Source organism: Meriones unguiculatus, chromosome 21, assembly GCF_030254825.1.
Source record: "Meriones unguiculatus strain TT.TT164.6M chromosome 21, Bangor_MerUng_6.1, whole genome shotgun sequence".
Lineage (NCBI taxonomy): Eukaryota > Metazoa > Chordata > Mammalia > Rodentia > Muridae > Meriones > Meriones unguiculatus.
The window spans coordinates 44563683-44587436 of NC_083368.1; the positions used below are offsets into that span (position 1 = coordinate 44563683).

The following is a 23754-nucleotide window of genomic DNA, read 5'->3' on the forward strand; positions in this document are numbered from 1 at the left end:
TGACAAAAGAGTAGCTACTTTAGAAAGAACATTTCAGTATCTGTGGCAGATAACTGCTGGGCGTGGGTGTTTGCGGATCATCAGGAGATGCTCCAGTGGAAATGCAAGTCAAGCTCAGGCCACGCCGATGGCTGCCACTGAGTCAGTGGGAATTTTCCAAAAGGCAGCCTGTGAGCTAGGCTCTGAAGGGGGTGGGGGGGGTCCCAGCTTATTTTTCAATCAGTGGCTTCTTTATTTTTTTACGTTGCTTATAAAAGAAAAGGAAAAAGACCTTTAGAAATATTCCTGAGGACAGGTGGAATTGCTCAGTGGTTAAGACCACTCCCTGCTCTAGCAGAGGACAGGTGTTCAAATCCCAGTGCCCATGTTGGGTAGCAGGCAGCCGTCTGCAGCTCCAGCTCAAGGCCTCTGACACCTCTGCACGCTTTCCAAGGGCGTGCTTGAATACACACACATACGCTAGTACAAAGACACACATACACACATAAATAAATAAATAAATAAGAACTAAATCCTAAAAATATAAATCTGGCACTATGGGCTCTTGAACCCCAGTTAACTGTGAAAATCAAAACCCATCAGCTACTTATCTAGCATCTGTGTATGATCATTCTTTACGCATCTATTATCATCCATATGTCTGTCATCGGTGTCATTTGTGTCTTCTGTCACCCACCTGTCACCCACCGATCTATCTACCTAAAACTCTCCTCCCTTTCCCCTTTGTTCCCCTGGTTCTCATCGGCTGTCCTCGGCAAGCTCCAGTCTTCCCTGTGGTCCTGGCGTTCCCCGACATAGCTGCTTTCTGACCCGGAGATGCACATTTGCACTCTCACGTTCTATTCTAGGGAATAACACTATTGAAGAAACCCTGGTGGCCTTGAAACCGCTCTCATCACACTCATGTGGTCTTGGGCCTAAACGGGATTCTTGGAGTCTCTTAGCACAGCGTGTGCGCCCCAGATTTATCTAACACACCTTTGAGCACTTGTTCCATGGAGCTCGGCGTTCCTAACACAACAATGAGCTAGCAAGCCAAGCAGGCCTGTCTGCTCCCATTTTACACAACGGCTCTCTCAGTCTGTCACTCTACAAAGACAGAGAAGGCCACCAGCTCTTCCTCAAGGCCTTGCTCCCCCCGTACTCCCTTCAGGCTCACTTAAACCTCAGCCTCAGCATGTTACTTCTGCTTTAAAGAAGGAACTGCCTGTCTTCCTGTGGCAGCACACTTCCTGTCAGTGCAGGGTTTTCATGCACTCCGGGGTCCTCATTCTATCTGAACTCTTCCAGGGCATAGGGACCATAGATGCGTTCCTGCCAAGAAATATGTGTGTGCGTGTGCATGTGTGTGCGTGTTGTGTGCCTGTGAGCATGTTTGCATTGTGTGTTATGTGTGTGTACATACATGGAAATGTGTGTGTGCATGCATGTGAGCCTGTGTGGTAGGTGTGTATGCATGTGAACGTGTGTTTTGTGTTTATATGTGGATGCATGCATGTGAGCCTGTGGTATGTGTGTGTTTGTGTGTATGTTTGTATTTGTGTGTGTGTGTTTATGATCTTTTCTACGTTGCTCATTCTTTTGAATTTCTGGTTCTGGTTTCCTAGGCAGATAGCTTCCTTGCATTTGTGGCCTCTGACTGTCCCTTTTCAGTCATTTCTTACCTCTTAGCTATTCATCAGCACTTCCACTCCATCCCTGGAAATTCTCGGACCACAGTACCTGACATACTTCTTCAAACATTTTTTTTTCTTTCTCTTCCTTTCATGGTACCTCCCTTTCCCAGGTTTTTATTCTTTGTTAACTCCTATTGTGTGAGTTTTCCTGGGGAGACTTAAACAAATGTCTGTTCGTTCCAGATAGAGTAGCATGACACATCAAAGGAATGATTCAATGCAAGTTACCTGGGTGGACAGCGAGTTTCATGGGGGTTGCTTTCCGAACTGAGGATTATGGGCAACTCACAGGTGGCTTCGTATCGGAAGAAGCCCCTCACAAACACTAATTGTTTGTAGCCTCACTCAAGCCGCCTTACACACCTTCTTTCCACAAGGGAATGTTAGTGGAGCCAATCTTGTGAGGGATTTACCTGGATAATTGCAGCTGTTTTGATTTCAAAACAGGAGTAGCCATGCTATACTAATAAAAGGAAAGCTTTCGGTAGCAACTCCTCATCCCTGCCAGTTCAGCTCTTCCTCTGCTCTTTCCTCGCTTTTGCTGTCTCCCGTCTCTTCTCTTGTTGCCCTGTGATTTTCCCCTAGGAAAGTACACAGTGCCATTCACTGTAGAACTTGTAGCACCCTCCACCCACTACAGATCTCTTTGGTCGCAGGCTTCAGGATAGCATCAGCCCCTCCTGAATGCCTCCATTTGAGTATCTTCAGTCTTTTTTTTTATATTAATTTTATTTTATGTACATTGGCGTTAGGGTGTCAGACCACCTGGAACTGCTTATAGAGAGTTGTGAGCTGCCATGTGGGTGCTGGGAGTTGAACCCTGGTCCAGTGGAAGGACAGACAGCGCTCTTAACCACTGAGCCATCTCTCCACCCCCGCATCTTCAGTCTTAACATGTGTCATGTAGATGACCTGTCATACTGAAAATCAGTTTTATACCAAGTCTAGATTTCATTGGTAAATGGCTCCAGAGGCCAGGCAGTGTGACATGAGACTCTTCTCTAGTCATTGCTTCCACAGTCAGTGTCATGTCAACTTATATCGCTCTAATGCCTTGTATCACTTTAAAGCTACCTGTTTGACCCCACTGATCCTGATTATGGCTGCGTTTCCTCTGTGACTCGTTGCTTCTGACATAGAAAATTGAAGGGTTTCTTCTTGGTTATCCACCTCCAACAAAACTGGGCCATAATGTTCTTTAAAAAAAAAAAAAAAAGCACATGTATCCTTGCTGTGTTCCTTTGCATAGCTTTCCCGCTGGGTGGAACAACCTTTCCGTACTTTCATCTCACTTAGCATGCCCTCCTTCAAGGCATAGCTCATGTATCCCTCTGACTTTCCCCATCAACCCTTGCACTCATTGCTCTCATCCTTCACAGCTCTGTCTTACAAATCTGAATCAAGAGTGACTCTTCTATTCATTTCTCATTTAAGGGTAATCATAACAGCTATCCTCTACAATTTTGCGGTAAATGAAGATACATTTGTAAACTACTTCTAGCAGTGCCTGGAAAGTAGGAAGCAGTGTATCGGCGGCCTGGCAGCCTGCTTTACCAGTACTCCCCTAGCGCTATGGCTCCATCTGAACCATCAGAGTTGCCGTGCTAGATTGCCACGATGCTGTCTTCATCATCATTTTATTGGGCTTTGTCTATGTACTCAGAGCAGTGTCTGTCTCGTAAGCCAATGCTCAGTAAGTCTTGTTGAATTTAACCACCAAGGCCTTGTCTCTGGGTTCCTATGCTGAGAAAGAGTGATGACAGTATTTTGTCATTCAGATTTTACCAATTTCCTGCTATTTTGCCATTTTTAGAACGTGTTCTCTGTCTGCTGCCACTTGACTTGTATGTCTTCTGTGGGCATGAAAATATAGCTTGTATGTTGGCCATTGCCCAACATTTTTACGAAGCCTACATCCTCTGCCCGAAGACTGGTACTTTGGGGTTCATGCACAATATGTCGCTCCAGTCCTCAGGCTTATCTGAACTTTAGTCTGATTATTATTATTATTATTTTTGCATCAATTAGTTTTCCATTGTACTTTAAGTATTTCAGTAAGATTAGGGACAGAGATTGTGGGTAAGAATCTGGGGACATGGATCAGTGCTGAGCTGACATTAGACTAGAGTTTGGGCCACTAGCACCCATGTGAAAGCTGAGTGTGTGACACCTGTAACACCAGCACTGTAGGGGTGGAAAGAAGAGGCTCACCTGTGTTCTCTGACCAGCCAGACCAGCTCCAAAACGCTGCGCTCCAAGTCCAGCAAGAGACTCTGTCTGGAGGGGATGAGGTGGAGAGTGATATAACCAGATGGCTGATGCCCCACTCCGGCTTCTGTATACACTCATGGGTACCCAGAGTCACATATTTGGGTGCATACGCACACACACACACACACACACACACACACGAACGCAATCAATACTGGGGACTTGAAGATTCAGCTCAGAGGTTAAGAACACTTCCCTGCTCTTGCAGAGGACTTGCTTTTAGTTTTCAGGACCCCACACCAGGCAGCTCCCATCCTCCTTCCAATCTAGCGCTGATTTGGCATTCTTTTGGACTTCTTGGGCACCTGCATCCTTGTGACATATTCTCTCTCTCTCTCACAAATAAAAACAAATCCCTTTTTAAAAAAGAGAAATGAAAATTGTGATAAACATAATAACGGCTCTAAAAGTCCAAGAGAAGACCCTAAGCTAGATTTAAAAATCTATTCCTACAGATTACATGATGCCGAGGTCTTAGTGCTCAAAAAGAGCTTGGCAGCTTTTACCCCTCTCCTGTATGCCTAGCAAAGCAGAGACAAATGACCGGCTCAAGATTTCTTAATGCATTAGTGGGAGAGCCGAGCTGGAAAGCCAGTGCGCGTCTCCTAGCGCCACAGTGATCCTGAACAGCATGTTCCCGACTGTGCCCCTGGGTGAGGACAGAAGGATGGTTCCTCACTGCTGTCCTTTTGTCTCTCCGTGCCCCAGAGTATGTTTCTCCCTGTTGTGCTGAGAGCCTTGTTCAAGCAAACACAAACAGCCTTCCCCACCTGGAAACTGGCCGCGTTTCCTTTTGTAGTGTGAATGACAGTAGCAGGTAATGAGCTGTGACTGAGGGAAGGCCCGGGTGGGGGGTGGGGGGAGAACTGTGGAGGGAACTGTGCCACAGCTCACTGCGAGGGCTTTTTTTTTTTTTTTTTTTTAATCTTCTCTTCCTCAATTTAAAGTAATTGACACGCCTACAAAACGTCTTGTTTAGAAGGCCCAGTCCCGCTGCTGCTGTCACATTTAGGACACTCGCAAACATGGCAGGCAGTAGGTTGTTTTGGCTTCAGAATTGCTGGGGAACTAAATTCAAGTGGCGAAATGTATACCGTATAATTTTAGTGTCATGCTGTCTTGTTCATCTGGGGCTTGTGCTGGTGCCTTTGGAAAAAAAATCACATTACATTAATAGATGAGACAGGCTGAGAAGGGGTAATGGGGAAAGACTAACAACCATCCTTGATTTACAAATTAATTCCATAAATAATAGGATTTACCTCCTGTGCAGGGCTTTGAACTTGTGCTTTGGTGTCTTGTCCCGTGGTAGCGGCTCGCTCTGGCTGTCTCTTCATCTTGCCTGGTGTGTGTGTTAGACCGCTGTGACACTTTGGTTGGAGCCTGTCCCTTCTGTCAGGGCAAGGGAACACATCCTGTGCCTTCCCTAGACTACACAGCGCTCGCCTGGAGGACATAGTGCCTCCTGCTGGACCAGATGTCCTGCCCAGCCGCAGCACCAGCCTGGTTTGTGTCTTTTGTGCAGTTTGGATGGCAAAGGTGCCCTTTGTACCCTGCCAAGCCCTGGCAAGTTAAATGCCCTGAGCAGTGTGCTTAATTCCTGTCCTGTGAGGTTGTTGGCCTAGGTGACCCAAGCCTTTTCTTATCCCGTTTGTGCACTTCAGTCCGCCATGGGGGCTTTTGATACAGGCAGCCTGGCCACCTTCATGGGTCTCTGTAATAGACCACTTACACTGACTGGCTGGCTACTGTGTTAATTTGCTTATTATCATAATCATCACCTCATAGTTACAGTGTAGTAGACACATAATTGTGGGCCTTTTGGCATAAAAAAACAAAAAAACAAACAAAACAAAACAAAACAAAAAACCCGCCATGATTTCTTTCAAAATAGGCCTTGCACAGTTCTTAAACCAAAGACATAAGTAACAAGAAGCAAGCCAAATTTTTAGCTCTGAAATAAATACAGTTTGGAAAATAAAATTGGGGAAAATGTTGAAGTAAGCATCTGGAAAGAACTTTTCCATCATTTTTATTCAAATGCATATTTTCATGAAAACTAGATGATTTACTCTCATTTGTTTTGTCCTGTCCATAGAAGGCATTATTACCAATTTGAGCAGACGGTTGGATATTGCTTTTTTCAAGCAAAGTAATGCTTTATTAATAAATACTGTGTTTACTTTTTATTTATTTACTTAGTTATTTTCGTTGTGTGTATGATTTGTGTGTGTGTGCACACATGCACACATTCTCTACTTGTGATGACATTCAGAGTGGAGATCAGAGGACAACTTATAAGAGTCGGTTCTCCCCTACCATGTGAGTGCTGGGTCTCAAACTTAGGTCAACCGCCTTGGTTGCAAGTACTGTTGCTTACTGAACTTTATAGACAGCCTTCAAAATGCATTTTTGTGACTCGATAAAGTGTTACAGATTTTTTATATTTAAAAATGTACTCAATCTTACATGAGACATATTTCAACTGGTCAACTTGAAAATAGCACTGAATGCATTCAACTAAAACAATATTACCCTTTTTTTTCTCCATGCTTTCTAACTTCTGAAGAAAACAGATTATTGAAATATGGAAAACTAGACTATTATTTTTAAATACTTTGCTGTAGTCAGACACAGATAATTAAAAAAAAATTTTTTATGGCTAGGTTTCTATTTTACTCTTGTGCTGTGTCTGTCTCCTAGAATTACAATGACTTTTTGGTGCCTTCTCCTCTTTTGTGTCTGAGTTTTTTTCAAGCCTTCCTGGATTTGAGGAGAATGGCTCCATGTTGGTGTAGCATTGAAGCTGAGTGGACAGAGGAGGAGAGTTGTGGTCTTCCTGGAATCATAGTCTGACATTACCACCACCACCACCATCACCGCTGCCACCACCACAACCACCTCCATCACCACCAGTACCCGCACTACCATCAGCAACACCAACATCGCCATCACTACTGCCAGGAGGAACAGCGGCAGCAGCAGCACACTGCTTAACACTTAGCAAGTGCACCTGTCAATTCCGTAATTGCTTGGTGTTCCTCACAAGCCTGAGGACAGTAACATTCTATCGAACTTGTGATCCTAAATACAATTCAGTAAACAGGGGCTATCATTTACATCACTGATGTTTTAGCCACTCTCAAGTCAGATCTTGACATAATGTGTTAGACAGCGCCTTGGAGGCAGCACGATGGCGCAGGAGGTAACAGTGCACTACCTCCAAGCCTGGTGGCCCACGTTTACTCCCCCAGGACCCATGAGGTAAAAGGAAAGAATCATAACAGTATGTCCTCCGACTCCCACACACACTGTGGCGAAAAAGAGCCTGCACTTGCATACACATCGCACATTAGAAACAATAGATAAATAATGAAAATAGAGTGATTTTTAAAAACGTATCTAACACCCAAAGCTCCTTTCTGTGTTAAACTTCTATGAAACAACAATTCTTCAGCTCTGAATGTTATCTTCCTAGACTGTAAGACAACTCTTTAAACACTCTTCTTGGAATAGTGCTGTAGTTGAGACCGAGTTCTGGATCAAATCTCGGAGAATTTGTGTGTTAGCTGTGCACAATGCTGGTGACAGAATAAAGAACACAGAGAAAAAAGAAACGCCAGGCTACCTGCCTGGAACATATAGTAACCTTTCCATTAAAAGAGGTGGATTCCGGAATTCGGAGGTGGGGTGGGGAAGCTGTTGATGGGTTCCTTGGTGGGGTGCAGGAGGACAGGGTGGTTTTTCTCTAATATTCTTTTGAATATGTTGAGGAGAAAAATGATAGTAAAGACAATTGTTCATTTCCCCAAAGTCAGCTCTGCATGGAAAATATTACTCTTCTCTAACGTTCTTCTTATAAACCTCCTGACCTAGCTCACTTTCCTCTCCATTAGGAAAATGTTGCCTCTGTTTTCTAGCCATGGCCCAGAGCCCCAGGGACTGCCCTGTGCCAGAGGCCTCTGTGTGGGCGGTGCACTCCAGGCCTGTTCTCTGAGGCAGGTGGTCAGTCTAGGGCTGTGGGCCAGGAATGTTGCACAGCCCCTGTCTTGAGTCACGCATTCGCTTGCAGCTGGGCTACTGTGCACAGTTTGTAAATACACCCCACCCACACACACCACACACTTGAAAAGCAGAACGCCCAAGAGATGCTGTGTCAGGGCCCCACCAGCTGGATTTTCGCAAAGGCTAGACCGCCTCAGCCATTGTGGCTGTGACGTGGGATAATTCAATCCCACCTCTATCCTGCTTTGCCATTCTCTATTAAGAAACAGCAAACACAGTGATGCAATTTCTGGGACCAGTGATGCAGTCTCTGAGACAGGAATGCCCTCACCCAGTTAGGCCACAGACCCCATGTAGTTTGCATCACCATTTAGCGCATAGCGATTAACTGTGGGTGTTCTTTACCTTGGATCTCCACGTGGTTTTCTCAGTCACTAACGGTGTATCAGTCTGCAAGTTCTAACCCAGCATTGCTTTCCTTGGCCTGCCAAATGCTAATGCACCTTTTTGTTTCTCTGCATCTTGTTTACATGTTGGGTACTCAGAAAGGAAAGTATTTTTAAGCACTTTAAGTCATAGGAAACTTTATTCAGATTATTCAAGATAAGGCACATATAAATCTTCCTTCCCTCAAAAGTGGGTTGTGGGTGATTCTGAGAATTCTCTGCTTTCTGCCGGTTCCTGTATTCAACTTCCTCTGTTGGGTATCTTTGTACCAAGAAATTAAGAGTAACTGTCATACCACATCTTAGGAGGAAGAAATGAAAGAAAGAAAAAGAGTTGTCTATAGTAGACCTGAGTTTATCATTCCATTTTTTTTTTATGGCTCTTGATCAAATATTTGCTCCAACAAACTGCTTCCTTGGTATCAATATTTCCTAGTGTATTTAGCCACATACTAATCAGATAACTCAATCGGGGACATTTTCATTATAAACTGGCTGACCTCCCAAACAGAGCCTTCAGTTTCATTTTCAACCAAATGGAGCTCCTGAGATCTGTCACAGACAATTTCCCCCAGTGGCTAAGGGGCTGTTTATGGTTTGGGTTGTGACTTTAGGGGTGGTGTGTGGCTGGAAGCTCTACAGATGGGCAGCAGCACAGGCTTCCCAGGGGTGACCTTGGCTTGGGGCTCTGACAGCAGTAATTCTTAACAGTATGTTTTTGTTTTACTCACTGATGCTTTTTAAGTCAAAAGTCCTGCTGAAGATCTTTTTATGCTTCTTCTTGGCTCCTTGGTGGCTGCTGTGTCCTTGGTTTTGCTAACATTAGAGTAGCTGTCAGTCTTGGGCTGAGTACTCCTCTCAGTACACTGAATTGCACAATTCTTGCTTGGCCCAGTTTAGGATCGGCACCCTTCCCAGAACCCAGTTGGCTTCTTAAAGGTTAAACAGTTTTGGCAAAAACTGCAAATCATGACTAAATAAAACCCATAAAAGCTGAAAACCTCAAAGACCCAGGGAAGAGGATTTTTTTTTCTTTTTTCTTTCTTTCTTTCTTTCTTTTTTTTTTTTAACAATGAACCAGATACAGGCAGAGGTCTCATCTTTTTAAAACTTTCTTTTCTTGGACTTGATGCATGTATGTATGTATGTATATCTGTATGTATGCAGTTAGTTTTAAGCTAGAGCCTCCCTTATAATCTAGGCTGGCATTAAATTTGCAATACTCCTACCTTGGCATTATAATATACGTTACCTCCCCCGACATTTTCTTCCTCTTTTGCTGTGGATTTTGTTTGTTGTCTTGAGGCAATGTTCCCCTAAAGCCAAAGCCGCTCTGGAGATCTTGATCTTTCTGCCTCTACCTCCCAAGTGTGATGCTTGCCTGCATGCTCACCCACATGAACAGGATAACTCTTACAACATATTTTTGCTTCACAAATCCCCACCACCTTAATGTCATTTGTGACCTTTGAGTCCGCTAGGCACTGGTAAGCAGAAAATCTGTTACAACTCTGTGCTCAGATTCTGTGAGCTTTTTCATTTTGCTGAGTCATAATTCTGAAAACAAAAACAAAATAAAACAAAAAAAGCTCAAAAGCTTTTTTGGCAAGTAATAAATACAACTGTGTAACTGACCTGATAGAATTTAGGGATGGAGAGTAGAAAATGAATGTATGTGGCTTAAGTGATATCACTGTAATTACAATTTTGGCCTTTGGCTTCTTCAGGTACTTTTCATAGACTGGTTTTCTTTGCTTGTGATTTAGAAGGATACAAAGCATTTGGGGGTACTTTGGTTTTAGGTTTTTCTTCTTCTTAGCTCTAGTGGCTCTCTAGCAAACCACGTGGGACCCAGATCTTTCAGCTGATGAGGAATGTTGTGAACGTTAATTTCCTGTAAAGGGATTTATCCTCTGATCTGTCTGTCTCCATCAGCCTTCCCACAGCAGTTCTTTTATAATGTCTCTGCACCTGTTCAAAGTGCACACAAATTTCTATGGTTTGGATTTGCAGATTCATTTCTTTAAGTGAGGCATCATCTCTAGGCTGCCCATTGTCTTGCTTCTGTTTCAGCAGTGTGGCTGGTAGTCTCTCAGTCTTCCAAACCAGTGTGACTTAAAGGGTCACCTTTACTGTCGACTCTTTAGTAAAGTGGAGATGCTGAAGCTTATCAGCTCATTCTTCTACCAGGTCTTGGTAATGATTCCTATTCCTCTGCTCATTCTTTGTTTCCTCACTTTGTCTGATGCACTTCATTGACTTGATCGTGTAACCGTGTATCTCTAGCTACTCTGACATTTGGTTAGCATTTTTCCTCATTGCCTCAAACTCTGAGAAGTCTAAAGATTAGGTCAGCTCTCCATTTTGTCCCTTTATCTTAACAAAAGCATGTCATACACTGAGAGACCAGTCTCATTTCACAACGGTCTTACAGATGGAATGTGATATATGAATATATATATATATATATATATATATATATTCACTAACCAATGAGGATGAGTACAAAAGTAGGAAACAGCATGAACACACTTAAAATACATTTTAAATTTTATTATTGTTATTAACTATAATTTATTCACCTTGTATCCTGGCTGTAGCACCTTCCTTCATCTCTTTCTGTTCCCATCCTCCCTCCCTCTTCCATCTCTGTTCCTCTCCCCTAGTCCACTGATAGGTGAAGTCCTCCTCCCCTACTATCTGATGCTAGCCTATCAGATTTCATTAGGACTGTCTTGATCCTCTTTCTCTATGGCCTAGTAAGGCCACTCCACCAGAGGGAGGTGATCAAAGAGCAGGCAACTGATTTCATGCCAGAGACTGTCCCTGTTCCCCTTACTAGGGAACCCACATAGACACTGATCTGCCCATGGGCTATACCTTAGCAGGGGATCTAGGTCCTCTCCATGCATGGGTCGTGGCTGTTCATCTGCAGAGCCTGGGGCCAGATTCTTTGGCTCTGTTGGTCATCTTGTGGAACTCTAGTCCCCTGCACCCCACCCCAGATCTTTCTATTTTCCCTTTTTCCGTAAGATTCCCTGCACTCTTCCCAAAGTTTGGCTATGAGTCTCAGCATCTGCTTCAATACCCTCCTGGGTAAATGTTTCAGAGGTCCTCTGTGAAAGGCTCCTGTCCTATTTCCGGTCTTCTCCCACTTCCAATGTCTATCCTGTTTGCCCTTCTGAATGAGGACTGAGCCTCTTCCCTAGGGTCTTCCTTGTTGTTTAGCTTCTTTAGGAGTATAGATTTTTAATATGTTTATCCTATATTATATAGCTAATATCCGCTTATAAGTGAGTATATACCACGTGTGTCTTTCTGCTTCTGGGTTACCTCACTCGGGATGATCTTTTCTAGTTCCATCCATATATGTGCAAACTTCATGATTTCCTTGCTTTTAATAGCTGGATAGTATTCCATTGTGTAAATGTACCACAGTTTCTGTATCCATTCCTTGGTTGGGGGACATCTAGGTTGTTTCCAGATTCTGGCTATTGCGAATAAAGCTACTATTAACATAGTTGCAGTTTTCTCCAAAAGGAATATTTAATCAAGCAGAGCTACAGGAGCAACCAGAATATTTACAGATTTGTGAGAGTAAACTGGATCTGGTGTGTTCATCAACTAAGATGCTGTAGAGCAGGAAAATGAGCCGTATGAGTCAAGGTGGATAACTCTTAGCCCTCTGAGGAAAATGTATTGCTTATTGGCCTTCATGCATGATGACTTCCATACTGATGGAGAGAGCACATGTTGATATTATAACCTATTATTTTTTCCAAGGGTCAGTGTTTTTCTTTTGTTTCATTTTGCCCTCTATTTGAGAATGGGCCTCACCCTGTAGCCCATGCTGCCCTAGAACCCACTGCATCCACTTACATCAGTCTCCTAAATACCAGGATTACAGGCAAGGATACCACCATGTTTGGCCCAACTCTCTAGTTATAATGTTCAATGGGACAAGCATTTTCCCTCTTTATATTTGATAGGCTTATCACACACAAATAGGTTTATGTGTGGCATATTTTATGATTCATATATAAGGGCTCTATATGCCCAAGCAGTGTTCTGTTCAGTGAAATGTATACTCTTTATTAATTTCCTTTCTCATTCTTGAAATTTAAACATTCTATAGTAGGATAGAAATTAAGTTTTCAGTGAAATGTTGCTGAAATTGGTCAGAGTGGGTAAGTATTTGAAGCTTATTAAATTGGGAGGGCTGAAATACTGACAATTAAACACTATGTTAAATTTTGAAACCGTTTCTCACTATGCAGCCTGGAATGGCCTTTAATTCATTATTCCCCCACTCCAAATAAGTGGTGGGATTATAGGCATTCACCATGACATGGAGCCCTCAATACTATTTTTATAACTTTTCACATATTTTACAAGTCATGATGATATCACCATCCTGAAACATCTCAAATGAACAAAGAAATATCAAATGGAAACTGGGATGATGATATACAGGAAAAATGGGCAGAAGAACCCACCATAGGTATGCACTATAAACCAGCTTTGTAAGACTATGGGCTTCAGACTCACCTAGTCTAGACATTCACATTGAATCACTGTTTTTCTTTAAATGGTTTTGTAACAGAAAACACAAACAAATAAAAAACAACAAAACAAAAACAAATAAACAACAAAAAAAAACAAGACAAAGTTTTTTGAAATGTTTGGATACTACCAAAAATCAACACATTAGGGGAAGAAGGAGAGACCTAACCTCTTTTCATCTCTAGTCTCTTTTTAGCTTCTGCGCGAGCATTGTGTGTCAATGGGTTTGCCACTTTAAACCTTTAAAAAGGAAAGAGATGGCTTGTTAGTCTTTAGTGCCACGAACGGCTCTGAAGTTTATCTTCTGAGTGTTCTGACCTCTTCTCATTCATGATACTCAGTGTATGGGAAAAGGACTGTAGGTTTCAACCTTTATTTCAGCCACCCTCCAAATTCTCCACCTGACGTGGTCCAGGAACTGAGAGGCTGATGATGGGATGGCAGTGATAGATTTGCGGGGGTGAAAGGTCACCGCTTGTATTTCCTCACCGCAGACACTGTCACACTGGTGATGGGCTAGTCCTGCAGGTCATAGCTACTTGCACAATAGCAGCATGGCGGAATAAGGACTGCTTTTCCCCATTACAGCAAGGCCAACCACGCAACAACCTTGGTTTTTGTCTGGAGACTTCCTTTTTCCTTCGGTTTTTCACATAATTTGCTGAAACTCTGTTGAAGGGTGGTGGTGTGCTTCAAAGGTCGGCAGTTGCCCAGCAACTTGAGACCATGAGTTTGGTCCCCACTACAGTCCAACTTACACTGTACAAAATATGTAAACAGACTAACAAACACACATAAAAAAATACGTATATTGTAAAAATGTTTAAATATCCCTCATTTGGAACCTGTCTGAAACATTATTCATGGTTCTATTACAAGTGTTAAAGATTCAAGAAATAAGTATTTCCATCAGTTAATCCTCTCACTATTAAAAAAAAAAAAAGAACTTTGTAACATGTATGATAAATGTATTAGATGCCTGTCTGGTTTTTTTTTCCCCTATCGATTTACTTGGGAAGTCTTCAAGAAATGGTAGAGATTGAACTACTTTGTCACCATCAGGAAGTGGTGAAGCCACTTTGTCATTCTTGGTATTTGCTATTCCTTTTGTTAGAAGTAGGCAAAACTAGACTTTATAGTTGGACCCAACTAGAGAGTATCATTATAAAAAGGAAGGAAAGAAAGAAAGAAAGAAAGAAAGAAAGAAAGAAAGGAAGGAAGGAAGGAAGGAAGGAAGGAAGGAAGGAAGGAAAGAAGGAAGGAAGGAAATGAAATGAAATTGAGTTATTTGGAAAAGAAAATGTGTGCCTCATGGTTTAGTGGGCTCTGGTTTAACTACTGAACTAATGATTGGTATATCTAATATTTCCTATTTTTTCATTTCAATTTTGCAGCCTATGCGTGTCACAAGTGAATAAATTTTCTCTTAGTAAATTTATTTCAACACAGTGTTACTGAGAGCAGTAGGTTGTGTGAACAATAAGTAAGCTTCCCAGAAACGTGATACTTGGGATCAAGATGAATGACAAAGAGTGTCAGAGTGACACTCTACACACATGCACACAACCACGGCTCAGTTTTCCAGTCCAGTTTCCATGTGTACAGATCACTCATGTAGGCTGAGCTCCTTGTTGTACATCTAGCTCCCAGTCAACAACAGAAGTGTAGGGCTGGGTATCATTTGAGCTGTAACTTGGACCAGTTTTGCCCAGTCTCTGGATAACGTGTCATTTTGTCCCTTCCTTCTCTCCCTATGTGGTCCCCTCTGGCGTGCGGGTGAAGACTGCTGTGTCCACTGCATCCTGGCGTGCTTGTTCTGTGAATTCCTGACCCTCTGCAACATTGTCCTGGGACAAGCCTCATGTGGCATCTGTACCTCTGAAGCCTGCTGCTGCTGCTGTGGCGACGAGATGGGCGATGACTGTAACTGCCCTTGTGACATGGACTGTGGCATCATGGATGCCTGTTGTGAATCCTCAGACTGTTTAGAAATCTGTATGGAATGCTGTGGCATCTGTTTCCCTTCCTAAAGATTCATCTTTTGTTTGTATTAAAACTGGAGACCATTTTACAATAGTTCTGGTAGGGGAAAGAAAAGCACATGGTAAGATTCTCATGAAGCGACTCAGTATTTGCACTGTTTAACTCATTATTTTGTAAGTAATCTCTGAAATTCTTCCTCTTTCACAAGATCTATGTGGTTTAATATGTGAAGTTTTAACTAATTGGTTTTTGGAGTTTCTTTATACATGATAATAATCGGAAGACATTTTGACACACACATACACACCTTAAAAAGTTAAATGTCTTCTTTCTGTTGACATGTCTGTTTCTTGTAACCGTTTCTCACCAACTCTTTGCTCTAAATACAACATTGCTCAGTATGTATTTAAGCCAGATCGCTTATGTCTGCTGTTTATCTATTGGAGGTTAAAAGTGAACATCTTTTTATTCTAACTAAGCACGGCATTGGGCAGAGCCGTTCGCAGACGTGGGAAGGTCCGTGTTGGTGTCCTTCGTGAACTTTCCACCTCTGGGGTTCTGCCCAGAGCACACTGAGGGCATCCTGCTCTCATCTAGCGCAGCCTGCAGCTTCATGGAGGAGAGCAGGACAGGAGCTTTAAGGAAGGAACGCGGTAGCAAGTCATGTTGGTGTCAGGGCAGTTCAGGCAAGATGCTATCGAAGCGAAGAGCAGGGTTTTGAGGAAGGCTTGATGGAGGGCGTGGCATTGTGGATGCCTTAGGATGAGCTACTTAAACTTAGGGAAAAGTTTAGGGTAGACGGCCTGAACTGTCTGCGCTCTGAGCAAGTGAAAAGAATGTGCCTTCCTTTGCACATTGCAGTAACACAGCTTTCTTAGAACTATAAAATCTGAACTAATGCAAATATGCACTTTCCTACACATAATTTAAATGTTATAAATTTTAATGAAAACATAATACCTTGTTAACATAATGATATTTTACCAAAAAAAAATGTAGAACACTTTTTTAACAACTTTCATTTAAATGAGCTTTTTTTAAGATTAAAAAAAAAAACAAAAAACAAAAACAAAAAAAAAACAAAAAAACCCAGGATTCTGGTTTGGGGTTTTTCCAAAGCTGGCTTATGTTTTGAAAGATTCAGTTCTTTATGTAGGGGTGGTGTGCGGTGAGGGAGGGCTCTATTTATTTTTATTGACTTCTAGTCATAGCCTTGTTGTATTTCATAGTATGTAAGTTTTGGATCCACTACAGAAAGAGCTCAGATGTCCTGCACCATCACCAGATATCAGTATTCCAAGTGTGTGCTAAGTTACGGCAACATGGCACGTTAGAAGGATAGTAAAAATATAAAGAAATAAATTCGGGGGGAGACTGATTAGATAGCGGCGGAGTCAGCTCGCGTGGAAGCGTGAGTTTGGTTTCACACACATCCTCCCATGAGTTTTCTCTCTCTCCGGATTTAAAATTTGGTTGCATTGACTAATTCCTTGTAGGCTCCTGAAAGTATGTTTGGGTGATGTTATTTTTTTCAGTTCCGGATGAAATTCATATCATTAGAAATAATGCATTTTTTAGAAGCCTTTAGCCAGCCTATACTTTTAGGAGACCTGAATATTTTTTTTAACATCAAGAATGAGAAGGTCAGCTATGTTTTTCCTTCAAAAAAGCCTAGCTTATAATTAAATTATTATTTTAAATATTCGTTGAAAAGCAAAATCAAGTGAGTTTTCTTTCTAGTACCATTTACGCATGCATACACTTTAAATACAATGCTAACCTACAGCTGCCTTCCTCTTCTGTCTTTTAAATAGCAACTTTCATTTGTTATGTCAAATATAGTGGGAACCTTAATATTTCCATATACCCAATGCTATTTTGTGCTTGTATCGTAGGATGAAGAAGAGCACCTGTTTATAAGCCTCCTAATGATGGTTAGAACATTTGACTTGCTATTCTGTAAAACTGTTTAACCAGAGGCTTGTCTGATGCTTGAGTATATCCTGCTATGATTTGCAATGAAAATGTTCGTGCATTTGAAATGTTTTTCTGCAATAGAGAGCATTCGTGAATACCAGAATTTAATTTCCATACTTTTCTGTGTAGGACTTTTCTTCCGCACTCTACTACAGGCAAGCCATTCCTTAAGGCATCTTGTATAATTCAAAAGAAAAATAGGCAAATGTGAAAACAGTTTCAACATATTTTAGAATTTTGGTATGTAAAGTGTTTTGTTGAATCTTATGGCCGTCAAGACTAATTGCTATGGTTTACAGCTAGACATTCAGTCTCTTTTTAAATGTGGCATATTTTCAAACTGGAGCTGTATTATTCTGGCTGCTTTAAAATTAAAAACATGACTCCTTTATTGTGCTTTAAGATCATTTTATATCTAATTAATATATTAGTTGTTTTATATGTAAATGATTTCGACAATAATTTAAAACCTGAAGATTTTCATTACCCTTCCTGAAAGTTTACCTAGTCGTTCTTTCCTAGTCTCTCAAAAGATCCATGCCCACTAATGAACTGAGAAAAATATAGAATATTTTGTCCACAAATCAGTGCTGCCCTAGGATACCAAAACACAGTATTCTTTTAAATATTCACAGCATGTAAAAATATAAGCTTCTTTGTTTTCCTTCATTACCTCCACCCGCCCTCTCTCCCCTTTATCTTCTTTCTTTCCTTCAATCTCCTCTCTCCTTCCCCTTCACATTCTTCCCTCCCTCTTTTCTTTCTTTTTTCTTTAAGTTCACATCTTTTTTTTTTCCTTTCTTTCTTTTAAATGTATTTATTTAGAGTTGAGCAGGCAGTGTCTCACACCCGTAATCGCAGCAGTCCGGGAGGCAGAGGCAGGCAGATCTCTTGACTTCCAGGCCAACCTGGTCTACAAAGCCAGTCCAGGACAGCCGAGGCCGCACAGAGAAGCCCCGTCTCAAAAGCTCCCTCCAAAAACATTTATTCAATTTACATCCCGACTGTAACCACCTCCTCTCCGCCCAATCCCTTTTTCCCCATTCCCGATCTCCTTCTCCTCAAAGAAGCAGGAGGACCCCTACGAACACCAGCTCACTCTGGCACATTTAGTCGCTGCAGAACTAGGTGCATCCTCTCCCACTGAGGCCAGACAAGGCAGCCCAGTTAGGGGAACAGAACTGAAAGGGAGGCATCAGAGTCAGAGAGGGCCGGTGCCCCAGTTGTTAGAGGATCCACTTGAAGACCAAGCTACGCATCTGCTACAGATGTACAGGGGACCTAGGACCAGTTCATGCACGGTCTTTGGTTGATGGTTCAGTTTCTGTGAGGCTCGTGGGCCCAGGTGAGTTGACTCTGTAAGGTCTTCTTGTAGAGTCCTTGACCCCTCCGGCTCCCTCCATAGTTCATTCCTTCAACTCTTCCATGTGACTCCCAGAGCTCTACCTAAAGTTTGGCTGTCTCTGTTTCCATGACCTTCTGGGTGAAGCCTCTGAGTGGGGTTATGCTAGGCACCAGTTTATAAGCATAGCAGAGTAACATTAATGTTGTCAGGGACTGGTTCTCAAGCAGCACCATTCTTTGTTCTGCCAGTTCCTCAATTTTTGCTCCATCTTTGTCTCTACAGATCCAGAGAAGCTAAGTTAAGGGGAGGACAGGAGGACCCAAGAGAGGATGCTTGAATCTCACTCAGAAGGGAAATAAAATAGGCATTGGAGGTGGATGGAGAGGGAGGGAATTGGGTAGGAAAGGGAATGGGAAAGGGAGCAGGGGAGGGGGCTAGGAATAAGGAGAGTTTGGGAGAGAGGGCCTGGTGAGAGAAAGGTAACTGGCAGTGGGGTACATCTTTGCTATTTGCCAGAGACCTGGGTTAGGGGAGGCCCCAGGAAGTCTGTGGGGGTCATCTTCGCTGAGACTTCTAGCAGCGGAGGATATGGAGCTGCAAGTGTCCAGGCAGGACTTCAGTGGAGAGAAAAAGACACCAACCCACCCACAAAACCTTTGCATTTTGTATTTTTTGAGATAAGATCTCACAGAGTAACGATGGCTGACTTGCTCCTCACTGTGGGCAATGTCAAACTCACTTGAGTTCCTGTCCTCACCCTCCCAAGGGCAGGAATTACTCATCAACAATCCACTAGCTTTCACTTTTTCTGTAGATTGATTTCATTTATTTACCTGAGGAATTCATTTCCATTTACAAAACCAAAAAAAAAGGTATTTTGTATATGCTGACATTGAATGGCAAACACCAGCATTCCAAGATATAAAATTGGGTGTTACATTTAATGAATTTTACATAAAACTTCATTGTCAGAAGTCTTTCTACCTAAGACAGCAATGGAAAATATTTGGAGATGCTTTGGATTTGGGATTGAACAAAAACAATGATATAAGTATTCATGAGAAGTTGTTTTTTTTTTTTTGGGGGGGGGTCTTCCCAGTCCATTTTGTTTCTTTGTTTGTGTTTTTTTTTTTTTTTTTTTTTTAAGAAAAATAACTTTATTCTATGTCTTTCTGGGGGGGGGGGTGCTGTAACCATTTTCCTTACCTGAACTATAGGTGTTGTCTGAATAGATAAAAGAGTAGCCAAGGCAACCCCGTATAAGATCTTCTCTGTCCATAAAAACTTCACGCTCCAGCTTGTGAAGTTCTCTACATTAGGCACCGCTACCTAACAAAGGCAAGGCTCCATCCAAGGAACTGCAATGCCACTTAATGCTTATGCTTATCCATCTTCCTAAGCAATCATTTACTAAAAATGATATTTAGTAATGGATTAATAACATAACTAAGATTATTTTTAGTTAAACACTATTCAACACTTTCCTCTCTTTCAATTGCTTGTGGTCTACAGGGCCATAGGATTGCCTTCTCTGATCTGAGAAACAATCAAGATTTCATCAAATGTTATTTTCCCCCATCTCTTATGCTAATGCCCTAGCATACTGATTTTTTTGAAGCAGTGGTTAATGTATGGCTGGGATTTCCTCCACATCTACTGATGTTTTTCACCACACGTTTGTTATTATTGAGTACCTTGCAGCGTTCATCTCTGTCAGTGTTTTCTATGTGCTTGACGTGCAACCAGCTACCCTAAGGAAATGACAAGATGCTCCGGAAGTTTCAACCCCAGGAAGAAGATTGGCCTTTCCAGAGAGAAATTGATACCTCCACCATTGAGGCTGCCATTGTTTCCCAACTCTCTAAGATTATTATTTGAGGTTCGTTTTAAGATAGGAAAAAGTTACGGAAACAGAGTGGCATTGTGGTACAGCCCTGATAAGGAAAGTTGCTTTAGCAGAAATTGTCACTGATTACTAGTTTTACCTTGTATCTTCCTATTGCAAAATTTTCAGGGAACAATGGCAGCACCATTTACCTTAAACATCTGTGACTCAGGCTGGAAGAGCATTTCCTGCTCTTGTAGAGGATACACATTGGAAAGGATCTGGGTTTGGCTACCAGCACCCACATCAGGGGACTCCCAGCCATTGTTAACTCCAGTTTCAAGGGATCTGATGCCCTCTTCTGACCTCCTGGGGTACCTACATGTACATGCCTCTCACCCCATAAACAAATTATCTATATATGTTTACATATAATATATGTTATACTTATATTATTTATATACATTATTTACACATAATTATATATAATAGATATTATATAATATATGATTTATATTGGAATATAAATATAAAGAATAATTGGGCATATTTACACAATTACATTTTAGTAAGCTATTATGCCAGTTTAACTATATAATATATATTCTGGTAAAAGTACATTAACTTGCAATCCAAAAGCAATTTAGCTGCTAAGGACATTATTTCTTTTTTATCTAATTATATATATAGGACTGCGATTCTAAATACTACTCATAAGATCAGATTTTAATGTTATCAGTAGCTAATCTGAAGGTTACAGTCAAAATTATGACCACTCCCCAGCTACAAACCAGCATCCCTCAGGGAGAGACCTGTCCCATCCTGTTCTTAACATGCCAGAAGAGAGGATACTTTCAACTAAAGTTCAGAAGCAGCCAGTTGTTAAATAAGGAGATCCATGTCTTCCAATTGGGCAGAAGCTCACATTTCTAGTTCTGCTGCTTGTTTGTGCATTGTTTACATCTTTTTATTTTTATATCAAATAGGCTCCCCTCAGCCTATTTGATGAACACAAAACAAGAATCATTTACATGGTTGGGTAGTGGCTGTAAAGAAATCATTTTAAGAAACCCATCCTTTGATACATTAGCCACCTGGAGCTAAAGATACATCTGTGGAAGACAAAGACAAAGGTAGCTCCACAATTAGACATTTACCTCTAGGCAGCTCCCTTTTGTGAAATTTAGGTGAAAAGTAATTTTTAAAAAAAAATAGTGAAAAGCAAATTCAAACACTGAAATTCTAAGTTTAACTTGAAAAAATTGAAACGGTTCTTAAGTTCTGTCTGATGCATAGAGAGGTAGAAGCAAAGGAATTACATTCCAAAGCCAAGAAAGAGGGTGGACAAAAGCATCCGAGCCACTTGACATAGTTCATAGCCTTTTCCAGAGGAATAAAAGTCTGTTGAGCAGGGAACCAAAAGATCTCATTATAGGATGAAACCAAGCCATATTAAAGCTTGTGCACTAGTAACTATGTCTAAAAACATCCTGCTGTTTTATATTGAACCAATACATTTCTTAACTTGGTAGGTTGCAGTGCAAAGATGTACAGAGCCTGTCGGCTGGATGCTATGCCAATTACAGATGTGGCTGAGTTGTGTCAGACACCTACAAACAGCACTGAAAGCAATCTTAGAGTGAAACAAAAGAGGTTTTGAAATGTCACCTCAAAACCTAGGAGGCACAGTTCATCAGGTGTCTGACTCTTGGAGTTTTAAAATCTCCTTTATTATATAATTTAATGTGGCCGTCATATGATCCCTCCATCAGAGTGCACAGTTCTTTCAAGGACATGAATAGTGCCTGAGAGATACAGAGAATGTCTTAGAAGCAGCACTTTCAGGTGACAAATCATCTCTGATGAGCTCTGCAGAAAGTGTGTTTTATCAGCATCAGAGTAGGGGACAAGTGAAATACCCTGGAATATTCATTACATTAAATTTTGTTAGATAATCAGAAAGAATAATTGGGCATATTTACACAATTACATTTTAGTAAACTGTTATGCCAGTTTAACTATATAATATATATTCTGGTAAAAGTACATTAACTTGCAATCCAAAAGCAATTTAGCTGCTGAGGACATTATTTCTTTTTTATCTAATTATTCACAAATTAATGAATAAAATTAAATTCCAATCACTGAAGAAAATGAAGCAAGGGGAGAAACAGAAACACAGATTAGTTAAAGTGAAGACATGCAATGCATTTCTTTTATTCAAACTTGGAGCTTAAAAAAGAACAAATCCATCATCTTGGAATTTGACTTGTAGCTTGACATTCAAAATAATCTGAGCAGAATTTCAGTGAGGTTAGCACAAAACTAGTTCAAGTTTGTCACTCTCAATTACTGTACTCAGGTGGTGTACCCATTAGAATTCCCACTTGTGGGTTCTGCTCACTATGCAAATGGGGTCATTACCTGGAGAATTTAATTGGTTATGACATTGGGAGTAGGACTTTTCCTTTCAAAATAAACCCACTTACACATATTTTCGCTAGAAATTTTTATTGCTATATGGACTTCAGATTATTTTGCTTTATAAATGTTTACTAAAGTTAGACTCTCATTACGGTTTTGTTTACTACAAATAATTCAAAGTGGACCTAAATTACTTTGATGTAGTTTTATATGTTGTTTTACAGATGAGTTGGAAAGAATCATTGTAACTAGGAGTTTATCAAAGCATTGTTAGGAGTATTTGTGTCTTTCAATTTGTCAATTATTTGTGAGTATATTTCAGTACAGATACTTTCATCATGTAATTACAACATTCTCTCATAATAATTCTATATATTTAATTTGAAAGGCTCATTTCTTTTCTCCATGTGATACTTTAAAAGAGTGCACAGTTGGATATTAACTTGTTCTCTTAGGTGAATTTATAAACACACAGACACATAACGACAACATTGCTGAGGCCAGGTGTCTGTAGCATTTATAGGATCTTTATATTTACTGATAGAACATAATGAGGACATTAAGTTATTTGTCACAGTCTCAGAGACACTTCCATTATAAGCTATAAGACTTCTGAATATTGAATGAATAAACAACAAATTGCTGTGAATGACAGAGAGTTTTGTACACACCAAGGGCTTCTCATTGATTCAAGAGATTCCTACCAGAGAAGCCTCACTATCTAACAAGAAGAATGATAATACCTGAATTTACAATGAACCCTGAAATCACAGTGTAGTTTAGTGGATGGAATATTGAACTGAGCATCCTGGCAGTTCTGTACCATGACTTTGATAGCATTTCCCAGCATGAACAGGAACTGGGAACAGAGTTGCTGTGTTTATGAGATGATCTTAGGAAGGTAATAACAATTCCTGGAAAGACAGGGCTTATGCAGTCTAAATTTGTGTTAGAACAAGTTGTATGTCTGCCAGGAGCCTATCACCAGTTTATACAGATATAAAGGGAATAAGTTTCCTTTATGGTAAGAAGAGCATTCTAAAACCACGGGGTGTTGGGGGTGAACAAACTTCACGGATATAAAAGGGTAAGTACTACAAATTCATAGTTGGACTGTTGGGCAGGATTTTTAACATCTGTAACGATGGGAAATTTCCCATAGAATATCAAATATGGGTCCAAGTCCCTAACACTCATTTTCTATGATATTTCTAATTGTGCCCGGAGGATAAGAAGGAG

The 23754-nt window shown here is 41.1% G+C and overlaps 1 protein-coding gene across 3 annotated transcripts in view; it reads left to right on the forward strand.

Annotated features, from left to right (window-relative positions):
- Mdfic (MyoD family inhibitor domain containing) overlaps positions 1–17312 on the forward strand; it is an 82426-nt gene extending 65114 nt beyond the window's left edge. For all 3 annotated transcript variants that reach the window (XM_021647803.2, XM_060374242.1, XM_021647802.2), the window contains one exon: positions 14744–17312. In XM_021647803.2, the coding sequence (XP_021503478.1) occupies positions 14744–14991 (248 nt within the window). In that variant the 3' untranslated portion in view covers positions 14992–17312. The remainder of the gene's footprint in view (positions 1–14743) is intronic.
- The last annotated feature ends 6442 nt before the right edge of the window (positions 17313–23754 follow it).